This window comes from Haemorhous mexicanus, chromosome 2 (genome assembly GCF_027477595.1).
Source record: "Haemorhous mexicanus isolate bHaeMex1 chromosome 2, bHaeMex1.pri, whole genome shotgun sequence".
Classification (NCBI taxonomy): domain Eukaryota; kingdom Metazoa; phylum Chordata; class Aves; order Passeriformes; family Fringillidae; genus Haemorhous; species Haemorhous mexicanus.
The window spans coordinates 59,148,851-59,165,022 of record NC_082342.1 but is presented as its reverse complement, the minus strand read 5'-3'; the positions used below and the strand labels follow the sequence as shown (position 1 = coordinate 59,165,022).

The 16,172-nt window shown below is 39.6% G+C and overlaps 2 protein-coding genes across 5 annotated transcripts in view; one reads left to right on the top strand and one right to left on the bottom strand.

Annotated features, from left to right (window-relative positions):
- Positions 1-16,172, top strand: part of RB1 (RB transcriptional corepressor 1) — a 71,881-nt gene that overhangs the window by 34,029 nt on the left and 21,680 nt on the right. The window lies entirely within an intron of this gene.
- On the bottom strand, positions 7,509-10,490 carry LPAR6 (lysophosphatidic acid receptor 6). Of its 4 annotated transcripts, none has more exons than XM_059839022.1 (2): positions 9,826-10,490; positions 7,509-9,619 (listed from the first exon to the last, which is right to left on the bottom strand). In XM_059839022.1, exon 2 carries the CDS (start codon positions 9,538-9,540, stop codon positions 8,806-8,808), a length of 735 nt encoding a protein of 244 aa, XP_059695005.1. In that variant the 5' UTR covers positions 9,541-9,619; positions 9,826-10,490; the 3' UTR covers positions 7,509-8,805. The 4 variants fall into 4 exon arrangements, with proteins under 4 accessions (XP_059695005.1, XP_059695003.1, XP_059695002.1 ...); XM_059839020.1 differs by having other exon boundaries at positions 7,509-10,070; positions 10,144-10,490; XM_059839019.1 differs by having other exon boundaries at positions 7,509-10,047; positions 10,144-10,490.

The following is a 16,172-nucleotide window of genomic DNA, read 5'->3' as shown; positions in this document are numbered from 1 at the left end:
AGATACAGGAATGGGGGACAACAGCCTTAGGCACAAAAAAAGCGCTGAGCATGTCCAGGACAACAACATCTGCAAGCATGCTCACTGGCAGGATGCAATCTACCGAGGGAGCTTCACCAGTGTAAAGATAGGCACCTCAGGAATTGCAGGCATCAGATTGCTCGTGCAGACATCAGTCATGTCTTGTGGGTTTCTGGATTTTAGGCACCTAGGATCTTGTCTCAGCTTGGAAGTTGCAATGGGCAAGGATTTGTAATATGGAATTTTCTAGGGTTTTTCTTGCAGGGGACAAAACATGCTCACCATGGGTCACCAAAGGATAGCTTGTCATGTGCTCACCACGCTCCTTTTGACAAAGTTACATTAGGAGTTTGCAGCTTTAACCTTCAGAAAGGAACTGAGAACATATTTGAGGTTTTCTGTCTGTACATACTAAATATATTTCTGCTTGCATCATGAGTGTGTTCAGAAGCATGTGGGATGGGAGAGGTCACGACCACCACTGCTCCTCAGCGTGATAGTGCTAAAGGCTCATACTGATTCTGCTGCATGTGCTCTAAATTTTTTTTAAGGTTATGACATTTCAGTTGTCACAGCTGTGGCTGGAAAACCTTCTATGATTTTGCCTTTATCATACAAGGCACAGTTTTAGGAGTCTGTAAGATGATTGCTTTTTTGGGTATTTGTGAAAATAGCACATAGTGTAATAAAAATATATGAATATATTTATGTTTATATGCTTTTTTATTTTGGCTATATATATGCACACACTCTTTAATAAATGCTTGCCTTCTAGTACTCCTGAAGAGTTTCCTTTAATGAAAACCGTGCTGTGCTTTTTGAGAGTTGAAACTTTTATCTGCCTTTACAGCTGAAGGCAAACTAAAAAACCAGGAAGAATAGCGAATTATAATCTTCACTGTCTCTCCCATCACTTTGAAAATCTTCCCTGCCACTCCTATTTATCGTGAGGATGACTCAAGCTGTTATTCATGCTTGGGTGTTACCATTTGAGCAGTTCCTTCAGGCTACTGGAAGAGAAGCCAGAACATTTAAAACTGAGGTCCTGTGTTTCCTGCTTTTGTCTGGGTTGACAGTGTATTCACTTCTTGGTAGGCACTCACAAAAGTGCAAAAAGCACTCACTAGGACTGGAGGATTTTGGTTATGTTAGCAGTGTTAACAGGTTTATCTGTTGTAGGTATACCAAGTCAGCCCAACCCCATAAGATGCTCTTGCTTCAAGTACAAACATGACCAAAGGGATTACCTAAGACAAAGCAACTATGCAGAGTTTTCGTTCTGTCACATTTAGATGCCGTTCTTGATTAAGAATGTTAAGTTTTTTCCTACTGCTTTAAGGTGTAGAGTTTCTCTAATTAAGAGAATATGAGTCCTACTTCTACAACTTAGATACTTAGGTTTCCTCTGCACTTGAGACAGATCTGTACTTCCAGGAAGCGGTTCATTCTATTTATTTTAAACAGGTATTTTACAGTGGGATTATTCATTTTCCACTGCCATCTGCCTCAATGACAAACCTAAATTAGATTTATAGTTTTGTCTGTTAAGGTTAGGAAAAGCAAGTCATATGCTTAATTCTACTTTTCATAGCTGTGTTTCCCCCTTCCTTAAAGCATGAAAGGGAGATTAGCAAGAAGTGGTTGTGTAATTATGCCTAAGTTTGCTTTAGGTGGCTGCTTGTGCTGTATCCTGCCTGTAGTGGCTGTTGTGTTTTCACGTGCAGGTCATGTACCCAGGCTGTGTCAGGATTGCTCTGGTTATAGATTTACAGCTGTGACAGGGAGCTGGGACTTACAGGCTGTGCTCAGTGGAGCTGCCAGCTCTCTTGGTGCCCCATAAAGATATCTTGTCTGTACACCAGTACTAAGTACAGATTTAGTCACAGAAATGTCTGCATTAACGTGGTAGACTTTTCTTTAGTCTGTTTCTCTTTAAGGTTGGCTGATTATAAGTAACAAGGAATAGTGAAATAGTTTTCTGGGATTCCTTGCTTTTCAAGTTGTTGGGGTGTTTAAAATATTTTTTAAAGTTCATTTTAATACTGTTCAATGTTTTTGTGGTCATATCTCAGCTGTAGGAATTTGATTTTAGTCCTACTACGTTTCGAGGTAGTTTGACCTTTTCATCCTGCAACACTGCTATATCTGCATTGTAAATACTTTGTAGGAATGTTTGAAGGTTGTCCATGAGGGAAAAATGTATTAGAATTCACGGAGGTATCTTGGCAGTTCTTCAGTTTTGTAAAATCTTGCTGACTTGTGCCAAGTTTGATGTAGCTGTCTCCTTAATTACAAAAGTAAATAAAGCTTGGGTTAAGTTCTGTGATTAGTATCCCTGTTGCTCCTTCCTTGGATGGCACTATGCTCTCCGATTTTGTAGTTTTAGGAATCTCTGTGGTGAAATTGGTAAAATTATTAAAATGAAGTTTTGGTTTAGTTCTTGAGGTTTTCTTGTTGATTGGCTGGTTTTGTTTTTGTTTTGGTCTGGCTTATTTTATCTGAGCCAAAGTCCTGAATAATTGTCACAACCTTTTATTACTCTTTCTTTCCTTACTGCTGTGTCATTTGACTCACTCTTGCTAACTTTTCTATGGATGGTAAAATTAGTTTATGTTAAGAAGCAAAGTGGGTGCCAAACAAACATTCTAATATGGAGGTTTTTTCCCAGCTGTGTGCTCAATTTTCAAGCTCTTAAGGTGATACTAGTATCATGTCAAACTGTCAAATTATATATTATTGGAAGATGTTTTTGTTTCTTTTCTTGCTGCATTTTCTTTAAGTTATTGCATGCATAAAAAAACAGGGTTTGAGTTGCTTTTTTGTAGGCCAAATAAGAGCTTTTGTGCCTGCTTTTGTACTGTATAAATACATAGTACTTCAGTTATGTGTTTGTATCACTATCTTACAGTAACCTTCCAGTAATAAAAAGCCCTTATGGGGGATGTGGATGCCCCTGTTCACAGCTGTTGAGCAGGCATAGTGTTCAGCACCCTCCAGAAAGGTAATCCCTCTAGGTTTGGTGGAAGCTTTTCCTTTGGGTTGGGTTTGCTTGTCAGAATGGGATAGGTGCAGGCTGGTTAGTGCCCATGGTACAGCTGAGTGTGGAGCCTCTGCAGCTGCATCCTTGGTGTTCTCCTGAGCAGAGGCTCACCCACGTAGACTCTGCCTGGTCTGAACTTGGCTCAGGGTCATTCCTGGACTGCCAGCACCCTGTGCTTTCCCTTTGGGAGTCACCCTCCCCACAGCAGAGCCCGTGCTTGGCATGCTCTCTGTGTGCCTGTTACACCTTCCAGCAGCTGGGAGGAACTCAACAGATCTTATCTGGACAGCAGTCAGTACTGATTTTTTTTTTTTTTTTTTTATTTGCTACCCAGGGGAGTGTGTGAAATACAGTAACATATAGTATATCTGGTAAACTTTCTTTCACATGCAAGAAGTGTGAAATAACTTAAGTAGACCAGCATTTTTCTGATTTGATTTCATTAATGAAACATTTTTGTTAGGCTGAAAAGGTAGATATTTTGGTACTTGCTTCACTGTTGGTATTCTCATTTTTGTCCATGTTTTGCTATGTACTTAATAAAATTTTCCAATTGACTTCCTTTCATAAAGCAGTGGGATTTGCAGAATTCTTCTGAAGAGCAGTTAGGCTAGCCAAAGTTGTTTTCATGTGAGGTAGAGTTAATATTATTCACAAGATGGTTGCATTAATTTTGGGTGCCTCCTGTTGCTAGCATTGTTATTTAAGAATTTTGCTCTTTAAGGCAGGAACTCACTGTTTAAAAAAGATAGAGTTAGGGGAAATATTAAAACTATGTGTGTGCAAAAATATTCTTTTTATCTCATCATAAAATAACTTCTTTCTAGCGGCCTTCCTTTGTCGTTGCTTGTGGTTTGATCCTCAGGTTTAAACTACAGGAAATTTACCCCTTCTTATTGCTGGACAGCTTTTAGTTCTGATAGAACTGGAGTGGGCAGACTGCTTCTTAAGTAGGAAAAAATAATTATTTAAAATCTAAATTCTCAGCTCTGGAATTTGTAGTTCTCCGGCAATGTGATAGGTTTTATAAAAGACTGGAAAATGTGTGAAGGGTTCTTTTTGTTTGTTTTAATTTTGTAGTAAGTTCAGTTTTCTTACGGGAAGAGCTGGGCTTGCTTTTAGAAGCAGCTGTATGACAGGAACTGAATGGGGGTGAGGTGATAAATGTGAAAGGCTTCAGTATCAAACCAGAATTGTGAAAGCAAAACTTCTCCATGCAGCGTCTTAAAAGTGTTAGACTTTGCTAGCTTGGCTTTCTGAATTTGGCTCATCTTAAATGAACTCTGTTGAGTATGTGCTGTAAATGTGCTAATGCAGTGATAGCTGTGTTTATACAATGTTTTCTGTATTCTGGTAATTGGATAACAAATGCAGCCCAGGCATTTCTGTCTTCTAGATTTAGAATCATTCTGATTTACATTTTGACTTAGCTTTTGAAATGTATCATCTTTCATTTTGTCAGTGGTGCTCAAATGCCAGAACCCCTGAGGTCTAAATGATGATAGTCTAGTAAAAAAGGGAACTTGTCAGGATTCACAGGTCTGCCTAGATGCAAGAACCTTGTAATATTACATTTACTGCTGGAAAAGGATGAACAAATTGCTTCTCATGGATAAAACTCTTAGAAAATAACTTGAATAAATAAGGCTAGAGGATACTGTGCTCAGGTGGGATTTTCAAAATTACCAGTCTCAAATTGAACCTCACTGGGTTCTCTTAATTTTAGCTGGGTTGTTTGTGTAATTCTAGAAATCTCATCTTTGGTTGTGATGGTTCTTGAAATTGCAAGTGAAAATCTTTCTCATTTGCAAGAGATCACGGAAGACTGTTGGATCAGGAGTGATATGGAAAGATTGAGTGACAGTCTAGTGCTCCCTGCCTCTTTCCAAAGAAATGAGAGGGGCACTAATGAAACTAGTAGATTTGAAACAAAAGGATGTTTGGGTTTCTTAGTTTTGCTCCCTATATGTGCACACACAACGTGAACTTTTTACTACTGTCAACGTTAAAAACTTAACACACATTTACAGGAAGACAGAACAAGCTCACAGAAGAAAAATTTTTCCTGAACACACAAATATATCTGACCCAGAAAATCCTGAGATATGACTGATGAAGTGGGACAGCACTTGAGAAAGCCTTGTGTGCTTCTCCTACTGTTATCTTGTTCCCCAGGCATCCAGCCTTGTCTGCTGTTGGAGTCAGGACTGTAGATTAGCTGCATGTTTGGGGTCTGATCAGCTATTCTTATCTTTTACCTGGTCTCAAGAGCTCTTTTTCAAGTTTTGCATTTCTGTGACTGAGGTTACTCCTTAAGAAACCAAAGCTTGGAGGTTGATTTAATTTAAGGATTCCTTACCTGCCTGAAGTATTTTCTATGGAGTTTTTTTAACACACTTTTAGATGAAAAATATAAAGACATATTTGACTTGGTATTGGTATTTCTTCAAATGTAAAATACTTGTATACTGAGGTGAAAAAAAAATTGCCTGGCAATTAAAAAATTAAAACTTCAAGCTGAATACAGAAAGTATAAAATAGGACATCTTTTGATTTTGATGTTGAAGTAATGATATGTTGAAGTAAGTTTAAGGTGTTTATGGCAAATTTCTTTTCCTTGTCTTTTAAAACTGCTGGTTAATTAACTAGTTATCAATATCTACCTGCCTTTAGATCTAAAACATGCTTGGAATCAATTAAATTTGCCCTGCGTTTATTTTTATAGGAAGTGTGCATTTTCTGCACTCTGTAGATGTGGAAACCACACTACAAAGAACAGTTTTTAAAGTTTTGATCCTAAAACTGAACTCCTAGCTCTCCCTGGGTAGGCATATGAGTAAAAATAATGCACTTTTAGGAAGTACCGGTTGCAACACATTCAGATCCTCAGGAGCTTTGACAATGTAGGCCTTTTTTTCTTTGAAATGTCTTGGCATGACTTAGGAATGTAACTTCTTATCTAGATTTTGCATTTAAATTTTGTCATAAGACCTTACCAGAGAGACAAAAGAGTTGGTATCAAAGTCAAGAGCAGAGAGAGGGAGTGCATCTGTTGAGGAATTGCTCCATCCACAGCTCTCCAGGATAATCTTGTTGCAGAACCAGAAAAGGCAGAGAAAACCTCATCCAGTCCTGAATATCTGGTACCCTGTCTTTATATCACCTTGTTGTGGGAGGTGCAGTTTTACTCCCCCTCTTGTGAATCAGATCAGGAATTTTTCAAGTAAGGGTCTGATTCTCAGCATTACAGATGATGCTTTTTGATTGTGTTGGGTTTTTTGTTAGGATGTTTGTTGTGTGGGTTTCTTTTTCCTCCTAAGAAAAAGTGAAAATGTTTAATAATAAAAAATACAAAGTTTCCTCAAATAGCTTCTGGACATGCTACTAACTGATCAGAAAGCTTTTGTACTGTGTTGCACTGTGCTCTTTTAAAAAACAGAAGCTGCTGCCCTGGAGAGTGAGTGCAAAGCAGAACTACTGTCTGTGCTTCTACAGACTACTTGAGGTAATATACCAAGGAAAGTTTGGTTTAAAAGGGAAGTACTCATATACGTGGCTTTGTCTGCTTGTTCTGCTTTTAAGTCAGTGATGGGTTTTTATTTTCCCCCTGCAGTTTTTTAATCTCAGAGTAGGTTCTGTTTATCAGGGTGAGGCTCTGGGGTGCTCACTGCTGTAAGGCAGAGGGGGTGTTGCTGAACAAGTTGTCACTCAACTGAGTAACAGCTATGAGAAGCTCAGGGGAGTAAGTAGTACCCTGGAAACACAGCCCAGCAGTGACATTAGGGGCTTTTGTCTCACACTTCTTGGAGGGAGTCTAATATTAAACACACCCCTCAAAGAGAGAGTCAGTCATTGGGACTTTAGAGATGTATATCTGGTTTAGGATTTTGGATTTGTCAGTGGCATATGGAAGATGGAGTAACTCATGCCAAGAGTTTCATGCACTTTTTTGAAATTGGATATGTATCAGAAGAGTTTAGGACTCCCAACAAAGATAATTGTTTATTTCAGATGTCATGCAGGCATTTATATCTATGCTATCTTTGTAGCTTAAGCTCATACTATATGAATTTTCCTTTCATAAATTATATGGATTAAGTTTGAAAATGCTGTTAAATTTAAAATTCAGTCAGCAGTAGCTCCTAGCAGTCATTGAGTAACTCGGTTTCCCAGTAGTAGGAGGCAATGTATGGTTGATTTGTAACAGTTAAACAGAAGCTTTGCATAGGGAAATAGGCTCATTCAGATAACAACATATCATATAGTTTGATGGCTCAATATGCATTTTTTCCTACATTGATTCACTCCTCTGTATACAGCCCTGGTGCAAAAATGTCTCAGTGTTCTATGTGTGTTGCAGCTGCCTGCCCTAAATCTGAAGTGCAAATTTGTTTAGACTCAGTTCTTATTCTTGACTCCATTGTTTTTGGGGAGAAAAAAACAACACTTATTTTACCTTTTAATTTTATTTTATTTTACAGTGATGTTAAATTAATTCTCAGGAAAATGTACACAGTGTTCTAGTAGCTGGGAAACATATATAGCAGGATGTTTTAAAGCAGTTTTGTCTATGTATTCCTGTTTGTAACAGTAATATATGTGGATTTCTCCTTTTACATGTTGCTGGCTTTTCCAAGTGTCTTGATTAATTTTGCCAGCATGTAGCCCCAAGTACTTTATTTTTATACTTTTTAAAGTTTGAAAGAAAATAGCATTTGAAATTTGACATGCTCATGTTCAAATGATTTCTAGGACACACAAATTGAGAGGAAGTTGAACTCCAAAATTACAGCATCTTGAATTTCTTTATGGGACACCAAATAGTCTCCTGGAAGAAATAATCAGCTTGATGCACATGTATATTTCTAGGTAGAAAATGTCTTGTTTAACTACGAAACTGTACATTGAGATCAAATTAACTTACTCAGAGGATGTTGTTTTCCTCAAAAGTCATGCTTAGTTTAATAACTCCTCACAAAAGAGTTTAATAAAGTGGTACTGTACCTAGAGCATTAACTTCAGTCATTACGAGTTACTTTGTTTTAATCACACAGGCTTCTGAGAGAGAGGTGAGAAGAAAAACCAGTTTGTCTGAGACATTTCCAGATGCTCTAAACTGCCAGGAGACATAATTGCTTTATGGGGGCCAGGCTTGTGGAGAGAGCATGTATTTTTATCAGATAAACCTGGGAGAAACAAAGTTCTTGTAACCCACTGATTGAAGCCTCCTGTGAACATAATGGTCCCTAAGAAGGAAAGTGCAGTGAAAAAGACAGTAGGGGAGGAGTAAGAGAAGCAAGAGGGAACTGGGCAAGACACAGTATCTGAAGTGATATGACAATATGGGGCAATTTTCCTGCAGTGTGGAGCAGGTAGCTTCACCCCCCCTCCTCAGTAACTTGGAAACTGATATCATGATTAAATTGAGCAAATGTTTTAACTTCAGGAAGGAAAACAACCTACTTTTTCATTTGTGTTTGACTTGAGAAACAGTCCTTGGACTTTGGTTAACCTCTAAACTCAAAAGTTCATTTCTAACATACAATCTGTCAGAACGAACCCTTGACATAGATTTTTAAAATACTTTTTCTGTGTGCTATTATGCTTAACACTTTTACAGCCTTGTAATAAACTTTTCAGATGTGAAGGTAGCACAGCCTTTACATATATGAATATATGTCCACAGCTGAGGAAATGTGCAGGCTTCTAATTCCAGTTTAGTCCCAGTAGTCTTTTAATATAGTTTATATTGTGGAGTCACTGTCAAATATTTTCATTTTTATGGTCTGAAGGCTGTGTTGAATGAAGCTTTCTGAAACTGGCCTTTCAGAGAATCTGACATCCCGCGGTCTGGTGGACCGGTTCTTTTTTATGGAATTTTGAATGGTATCTGATGTGAAGTAATAGACAATGGGGTCAAAGCAGCAGTTTGAAACAGCGATGCACAGAGTTATGGGGTACATAGTCCTCACTGCAGTCACCACTGAGCAATTGACCCAGGTCTGTGTTCTCATAAGGGAGTAGAGTATTAAGGTGATGTTATAAGGCACAAAGCAGAAGCAGAATATCACCAAATGGACAAAAATCATTTTGAGTACCTTTTTCTTGCTTACTTTATTCCGGCTTAACGTAAGCGGTTTATTCAAGGTCCGTAGGACCATAGTGGAGCAGGTCACGTTCAGGATGAGCGGGATGAAAAACCCAACAGTTTCAATGAAGATAACAATCCGGGACAGGTAGGTTTTCCACGTGTCCTCTGAAAAGTTTTCAAAGCACGTCCTTTGCTCCGTGTTGTTTCGGCGGTTTGTGGACTGGAAGAAGCTTGCTGGTGTGCTGCCTGCAAGCACGGTTATCCATACTGCAGCACAGACAATCTTTGCGTTCCGTTTGGTCCGCAGGGTCTTGGATCGGAAGGGGTGTACTATAGCTAAAAAGCGATCCACGCTGATGCAAGTCAGAAACAAAATGCTCCCGTACATATTCGTGTAAAAGAGGGCGACAGAAATCTTGCAGAGAATGTCTCCAAAGGGCCAGTTTCTGGTTACAAAGTAATAAATCCTGAAGGGTAATGTAAACACGAAAAGCAGATCTGATATGGCTAAATTAAGCATGTAAGTTGTAGTCTCGTTTCGCACTTTTAAAGTACAAGCGAAAATGTAGATCGCTACACAGTTCGCTATGAGGCCGAGAACAAACACCATGCTAAAGATACACCCATACAGAGTATATTTAAAGGAGTCCTCAGTGGAACAGTTAGAGCTTACCATTATAATGGTGTGTTAAAAATTCCTGTGATTTGGCGTCTTCTCGGGTATTTTTATTGCAACTTTTTTGAAATTCCAGAAGAACTTGCAGGTCAGATATATTTGAACGGTGTGCTTTGGCAAGTTTGTGCTGGGAAGCTTCAGGGAAGGAAGGTGAGCTCTGTGGCAGGGGAGTACATCTCCAGCAGAAATCTCCGGGAAGTCTCTCTTCTCTGCCGAGTGCTATTTGTAATCACATAGCCAGTCTGCAAAAGTCAGAAAACGCATCATTTGTGGCAGATGAGATCACCCCAAAGCTTGCTTAGTTCCATTTCCCACCTCGATTCAATGAAGCCATTGTAGGACTTTCTGCCTTACTCTTGGCTGCAGATTGTGCCAGCAAAGCCTCATCCATCCGAATTTACTGGGAGAGGGTGCTTTAGGAAACGATTTCCTGGACGCTGCGGAGTGTCGGCACTTGCATTTCCCCCTCTCCCTTCTTTCTATGCAACAAGTTTGTCGGCTCGCTGGCTGGCCCCATGGGGCGGGAAGCAGAGGCAGAAGGGAGCTGCCTGCCAGGGCAGAAACGGAATTCCAGAGCGTGTTTGTTCCTGCAGCCCGCAGCCCTCTGCAGCTCTTGCCAGCCCAGTTCCTTCTGGAGAGCAGAGCAGAGCGCCCGGGCAATTTGTAGCGTGACATCACAGGAAGAAGAGGCTGGGCAAGGAAGAATGGTTTCAGTTTGGTTTGTTTGCCTTCCCCTGTCTCTGCTGTACCTTGCAGATGCAGCTTGTAGAGTGCTGCAGCTGCTTCTTAACTCTTTCCATGCCCCCTGAGAGGTCCTTTGCCAGTGTTACTGGGGTCTGGAGACCTTCCTCTGCAGTTATGACGAGACTTCGCAGTGTCTAAACTCTCATGCACTCAAGTTCCTGTTTTTCTTTGGCAATAGCAGTAATTGTGGGATTTTAATATAGAATTGAACTAACATTGTGCCTTTTGTTAATAGCTTTGCTTGTAATAGAGAACACATTAATCACCAGAAATCAGCTGAGTGATTCTGTCTAAATTCCCCCAATACACCAGTACAAACCTCAAGAGGGACAAAGTGACATCGATAGGTAATTAAATAATTGCACCAAATAATTACTGAAAAAGAGAGGGTTGCTTTTGGATATTCACAGGACTGAGATGTGTTGCAGTGGGAGGAGAGATTTTTTTTTAAACTTGTTCCATATTAGAAGATACACCCCAAGCTTTATTTCTAATCAGAAAGGTGGTTCTTTTCTTAAAAAAAAATTGCTCCAGGGGTTTTTTGAAGTGTTGTGATACAGAAAGCATTTTCTTGAATATGTAAGCACAGAATTAATACAACAAATGCATATAGTGTACTGTGCAATTGTTTCTGGTAATTTCAAGGGGGACAGTTACCACATATGCACAAAATACTCCCATTAGGCACTAATAATTGAAACAAAAACATGTTGTAACTAATTACATTGTTAAGTAAATATTAAAGAAAAAGCAGCTCTTACTGCCTTTAGGGGCAGATATGAGATAAATCTTAGTTTAGACAGACTCATTTATTAAACAACAACTTGGATAGACTCACTTCTGGCATCAAACCCAGTCTAAGTCTCAGAATAACAAATCCCTTCATATCTGGCTGGGTGGCATGGTTCTTTTGAACTGTATTTTAATCAGTTGCACCTAAGCAAGGCTCTGGGCAAAACCTTTCTAGTCTGCTGTGAAGGAGAGTAAATAATAGTGCTTCATAGGATTTTGGCACAGTTTCTTAGCGTAAGGTATGTCAGATGAAATTCAGAATTAGGCAAAAGTGGGTCTTGCTCATTTTATTTCAAGTTTTCTTTATAGTCTTCTGTGAAACATTTTCAACTTGATTTTGAGGTGAAATCAAGCAGTTTAACTTCAATAGGCTATAACCATAAGATACCTTTTTGAATATTGAAATCCATGCTTAAATGTAAAGCATAGTGCATCTGGGACTTTTAAGTCAGTCAGAAATGAAAGTATGTGCTTGGCAGAGTCTCTCATGTCCAACTTAACATCTACCTTAGCATAAAGGTTTTCCTGGCTTTTCTCACAAAAGCAGTCATCACACACTAAATTTTGTTTCTGTTCCTGGCAACCTTGCATGGGAAAAGAAGGGTTTTCCTGCAAATGTTCTGCATCAGGTTGCAGGAGCTCTGCTCCCAGTTTTACTGCTCCAACTTGGTTTGCACATGAAGACTCTGTGGGGCAGGCTCAGTAACTGGAATGAAAATCCCTGAAGTACAGAAATTTGGTGTCACAGGTCAAAGCTTTAAGCAATAATTCATGTTTACTGAGAGATACAAATGGCAATGAGTGTGTATCTCAGTGATTAGAACTTGATTTGGTGTTTTGACAAAGGTGTGGGTGCAGAGGCAGGGTGGGATGTCTGGTCCATTTTACCACTGTAAATGTGCTTTAAAGCAGTGGTGAAGGTACATCCTCAGCCTTTGCTCTGTCTGTCAGAGCTCCTGCCCTGCTGTGGCTCCTAGCTGTTGCTCCTGTTACAAGCATGGATACTACTCGGAGCCCATTTTAGGGCTTTATGTGTATGGTTGTGTTGTCATTAGGACTCTGTTGCCCCTGAGCCCTTCTGGTGCAGTACAGTACATGCACTTTGCCCTAATTGACGACCTAAGTGATATTTGTGTGTGTCCAGAAACAGCATTCAGCTGCAGGGTTTCTCCACCTGCAGGTGAAAATGTGAAACGCCTGAACTGACAGATTTTTCCTCCCCTTCTTGTTTCAGCAAGGAGAGTAACCACTGAGCAGGCAGGCTGAGTTGTTTCAGTGTAAAAGTGCGAATGGCAAAGGCAAATTGTATATCCACTTGCTTAATTTAGATGTAGCTGATTGTTACCAAGCAGTGTTTTAATTTCTGTGAGCTTGTCCAAGCTGAAGAACCTGTGTTAGTGCGCTGGGAGTAGTTGGGAGTCAGGACTGGCTTCCCTTCTGGCCAGGCTCCAGCATGAGCAAGGGGGAAGAAGCCTCATTTTGCTCTCTCCTTTTGTTGGATCATGTTTTAAGATGTTGGGCTTTGTGCTGACAGGTTCAGAAAAGACTTTAGTAGCCCCAACCCCTTAAATTTTGAGAAGTTTAACAGTTATGGAAGAAGAATTGACAGGGTAATGGCCTTGCTTATATTCCTTCACCACAGGCTATTTTCCTTTAGGATGGGAAGGAGGGGGTAGGCAGGAGGAAGCAGCTGCAGGGCGGGCCTTGTACACTGAGGGGTTTTTGTCTCCAAAGGAAACAATGCTGTTGCTGCAGGGAAATGCATATGTGAGTCTGTCTGCCTATCTGCATCAGAGATGGAATGAGTTAGGACCTGTCATTTGTTGCTAGTGCCATATGAGCAAAGCCTGCATTTCCATCAACAGGCTTCCTGTGGCTCTTGAAAGGGCACCAAAGGCAGAGTAAGAATGGGCTCCTTAAAGCCAGGAGCTGATGAGATGTTTGAAATCATCTCTGACTTAAGCAGCGAGCAAGTTTTTTGTACTGCTTCAGGCAGTTACCACATAACTTTGCTTCTCTGAGTTTAGATACCTATTTAAGTGATTTTGGATTTGTGTGGCAAGCCTGCTCCACCTCAGGGGTTCAAAAGGAAAAGTATTTATAACCTTAGCAGTGTCCTAGGAGAGTGGCTGTAGGACACTGTTCCTTCCTCCCCAGGATGCCACAGAGTTGATTACTTGCTGTCATTTAGGACACAGGGGGCAGGATCCCTTAAATTCAGAAGTCCAAGTTGAGTGGCAAAAACCATTTCACTGAAATCAAACAAGTATTTGAAGGCTTTCCAAGCTTTTTGAGTTGTGCTGACCAGTGTTGCATGTTCCTCTGGTGGTACCCTCACCTTCAGAGCTGGAATTAAACCAAAGTTGTGCTCAAAGGTGAAATGCATTTGACCTTGTCTAATGTACTGCATTCAGTCTGTGCCGATGCTAATACTGAACGTTCTTTAGAGGGGAAAGAAGCAACTTCAACATCAATAGCATTGTAATAAATTCTTACAGTGTTTCCAAGGCCAGAGTATGCACTGTTAAATGAGGGTTGTCAGGTGCACAAAATGTTCTGTGTAAGACCATTATTCAGTAACTACTGCTACTGCTGTTAGAGGCACACCTCTGTCATGGTACAGGCATTTGTTCTCTCTTGGATTAAGCAGTCTTATGCAGAAGAACTTGCAAGGAAGGCAAGCCGTGGCAGGATAATATTTTCTTTGACCTAAGTATTGTTATTTATCTAGTTATTTTAATGGATTTTAGCTTTTTTTTGGTCTATTTACTGGAGTTTCTCTTTGAACATGTGTATGTACTGGAAGGAATTTGTTATGGTTGAGAAGTAGGGCTGAGAGCCAGGAAATCTTTTTGGCTGTGCCACAGATTTTCTGTTCCAATTCTGGCAAAGTTTTCTATGACTTAGTCCTCAAGCTTCCCTCCACATAAGAGCTCATTCACTTCCACACTGGAATGATGTGAGGCTGTCTTGATTGCTATAGCTTGAAGCCCTTGGATGGAAAACCCTCTATTAAATATCATCTTGAGATAATTACAGTGGCTACTGAATGTGACAAAAGTACAGACATTAAAATTTTGTATTTTTAGATTAGATTCCAGCCAAGCAAAAAGGTCCATTAAGAGACTTAATTTGTTTCACCTCCATAAGTCTCTGGAAAAATAGGTATAGGGGAAGCAGGGCTGGGTATTTTGTATATCATCTGGTATATCAGCTGTCTTTTGGGGCTGCCTGCTCAGCCACCCTGAAGTCGCTGAGACTGCTTCTGAGAAGTGGTTCACTGCCATCCTAAAGTGCAGTGGTGGTCTCCACCTATGCAGATAGAGTGAAGCTGTTATGGCACTGAAAATTTCCCTATTTTGTGTTGGTGTGGCAGATAAGACTTCAAATGAGTATTAAAAGACTTAGGATGAACAGAGTGTTTTTATCTAGCCAGCCTAATCCCTTGCAGCTGTTGCAGAGGCAGTTAAAGGCTCCTTCCTCCATGTCAGGAAACTTGTTAGCATAATGCATATGAAATCCATACAAATTGCAAGTAAAAGCTGATTGTGTAATTGCTTAAAAAGGGAAAAGGAAGCTCAGAATAAAATTCCAGACTTCTTTCTTCTCATGATTTGAAATACTTCTCTTCCCTCTTTAAAGTTGTTTCAGTTTCCTTTATAAGAGACATAACTGCTCCTCTCTTGCTTATAGATAGAGTAAACAATTTCTGTCCTTCTGTATGAGTTTTTAGGCTGCTAGAGTACTTTTTTTCCCCCCTCTACTCTTGGGTTGAGGGTGTAAGTCTAGTTGATCTCATGGTAGGCTAGTAGAGGTTAGATAAAAGATGAAATCTTTCCAAGCTTTTATCTGTGAATTGATTGATTTAAAAGGGATGGACTAAACAGTGAAGGAAAGGATCATAGAGATTAAAAGCTTGAAAAGTGGATGTTGATGTTCTTCAGAGGAAAGACAAATGTAAAAAAGACTATAAACAATCTTAACAGCATGGTTTTCAGTGGATAGGAATAGAATGAAAGGAATCTCTAAAATGTCAGGTAGGAAGAGAAATGCCTTACCTAGAACAAAATACCCAAGTTCCTAAACTTTCATTTGCATTTTTTTCTAACTTAGTGTTTTTTCAGTTATTCTGCAAACGTGATTGAAATAACATCAATACTTGAATTTTCTGTCTGCTGTAGATGCAGGAAATAAGTTAAATGCCTTTCCCAAACACTGTGGCAAGTTCTGGCTCTACTCATTCTTATACTTTCTAAGTCCCAGGATTAAAAACTCAGAGTTCGAGTTGGCAGAAATTTGCCAGATGTTCCATGGTGAAATTTTTTTACTCAAAATACTTTTCAACTGCAGAACATGACTGTTTTAAGAAAACCTAAAATAAATTTAAAAAACACTTGGTATAGTAAGCAAATACTAGAAATGATAGGAAAGAAGCCTCATGAATTATTTTGGAAACTCCTCCAGGCATAGGGGGTGAAGTGGTCAGGGTAACAGAACTTGTAGAAGAACATCTGGAATTTGTGTTGTTCTAAAGCAACTGCTTACTATTTTTCATATCTTTAGTGTAAGGTTTTGCCCAACATATGTTCTGTCAGGATTAGTGGTGCTACTGCATTGGTTTGTTTTATTTTCATGTCAAATTACTTGCAAATACTTCATCCAGTGTTTACAGCCGCTTTCAGTTTTGGCCAAATGGAAGCCTCTGAATTTATATACAGAGGATTTTAACCCCAATTTGTCAGAGGCAGTAGGAAGCCCACAGTCACATTCCTATACGGCTTTTTGTAAAGTATAATGTTATTGAAAAA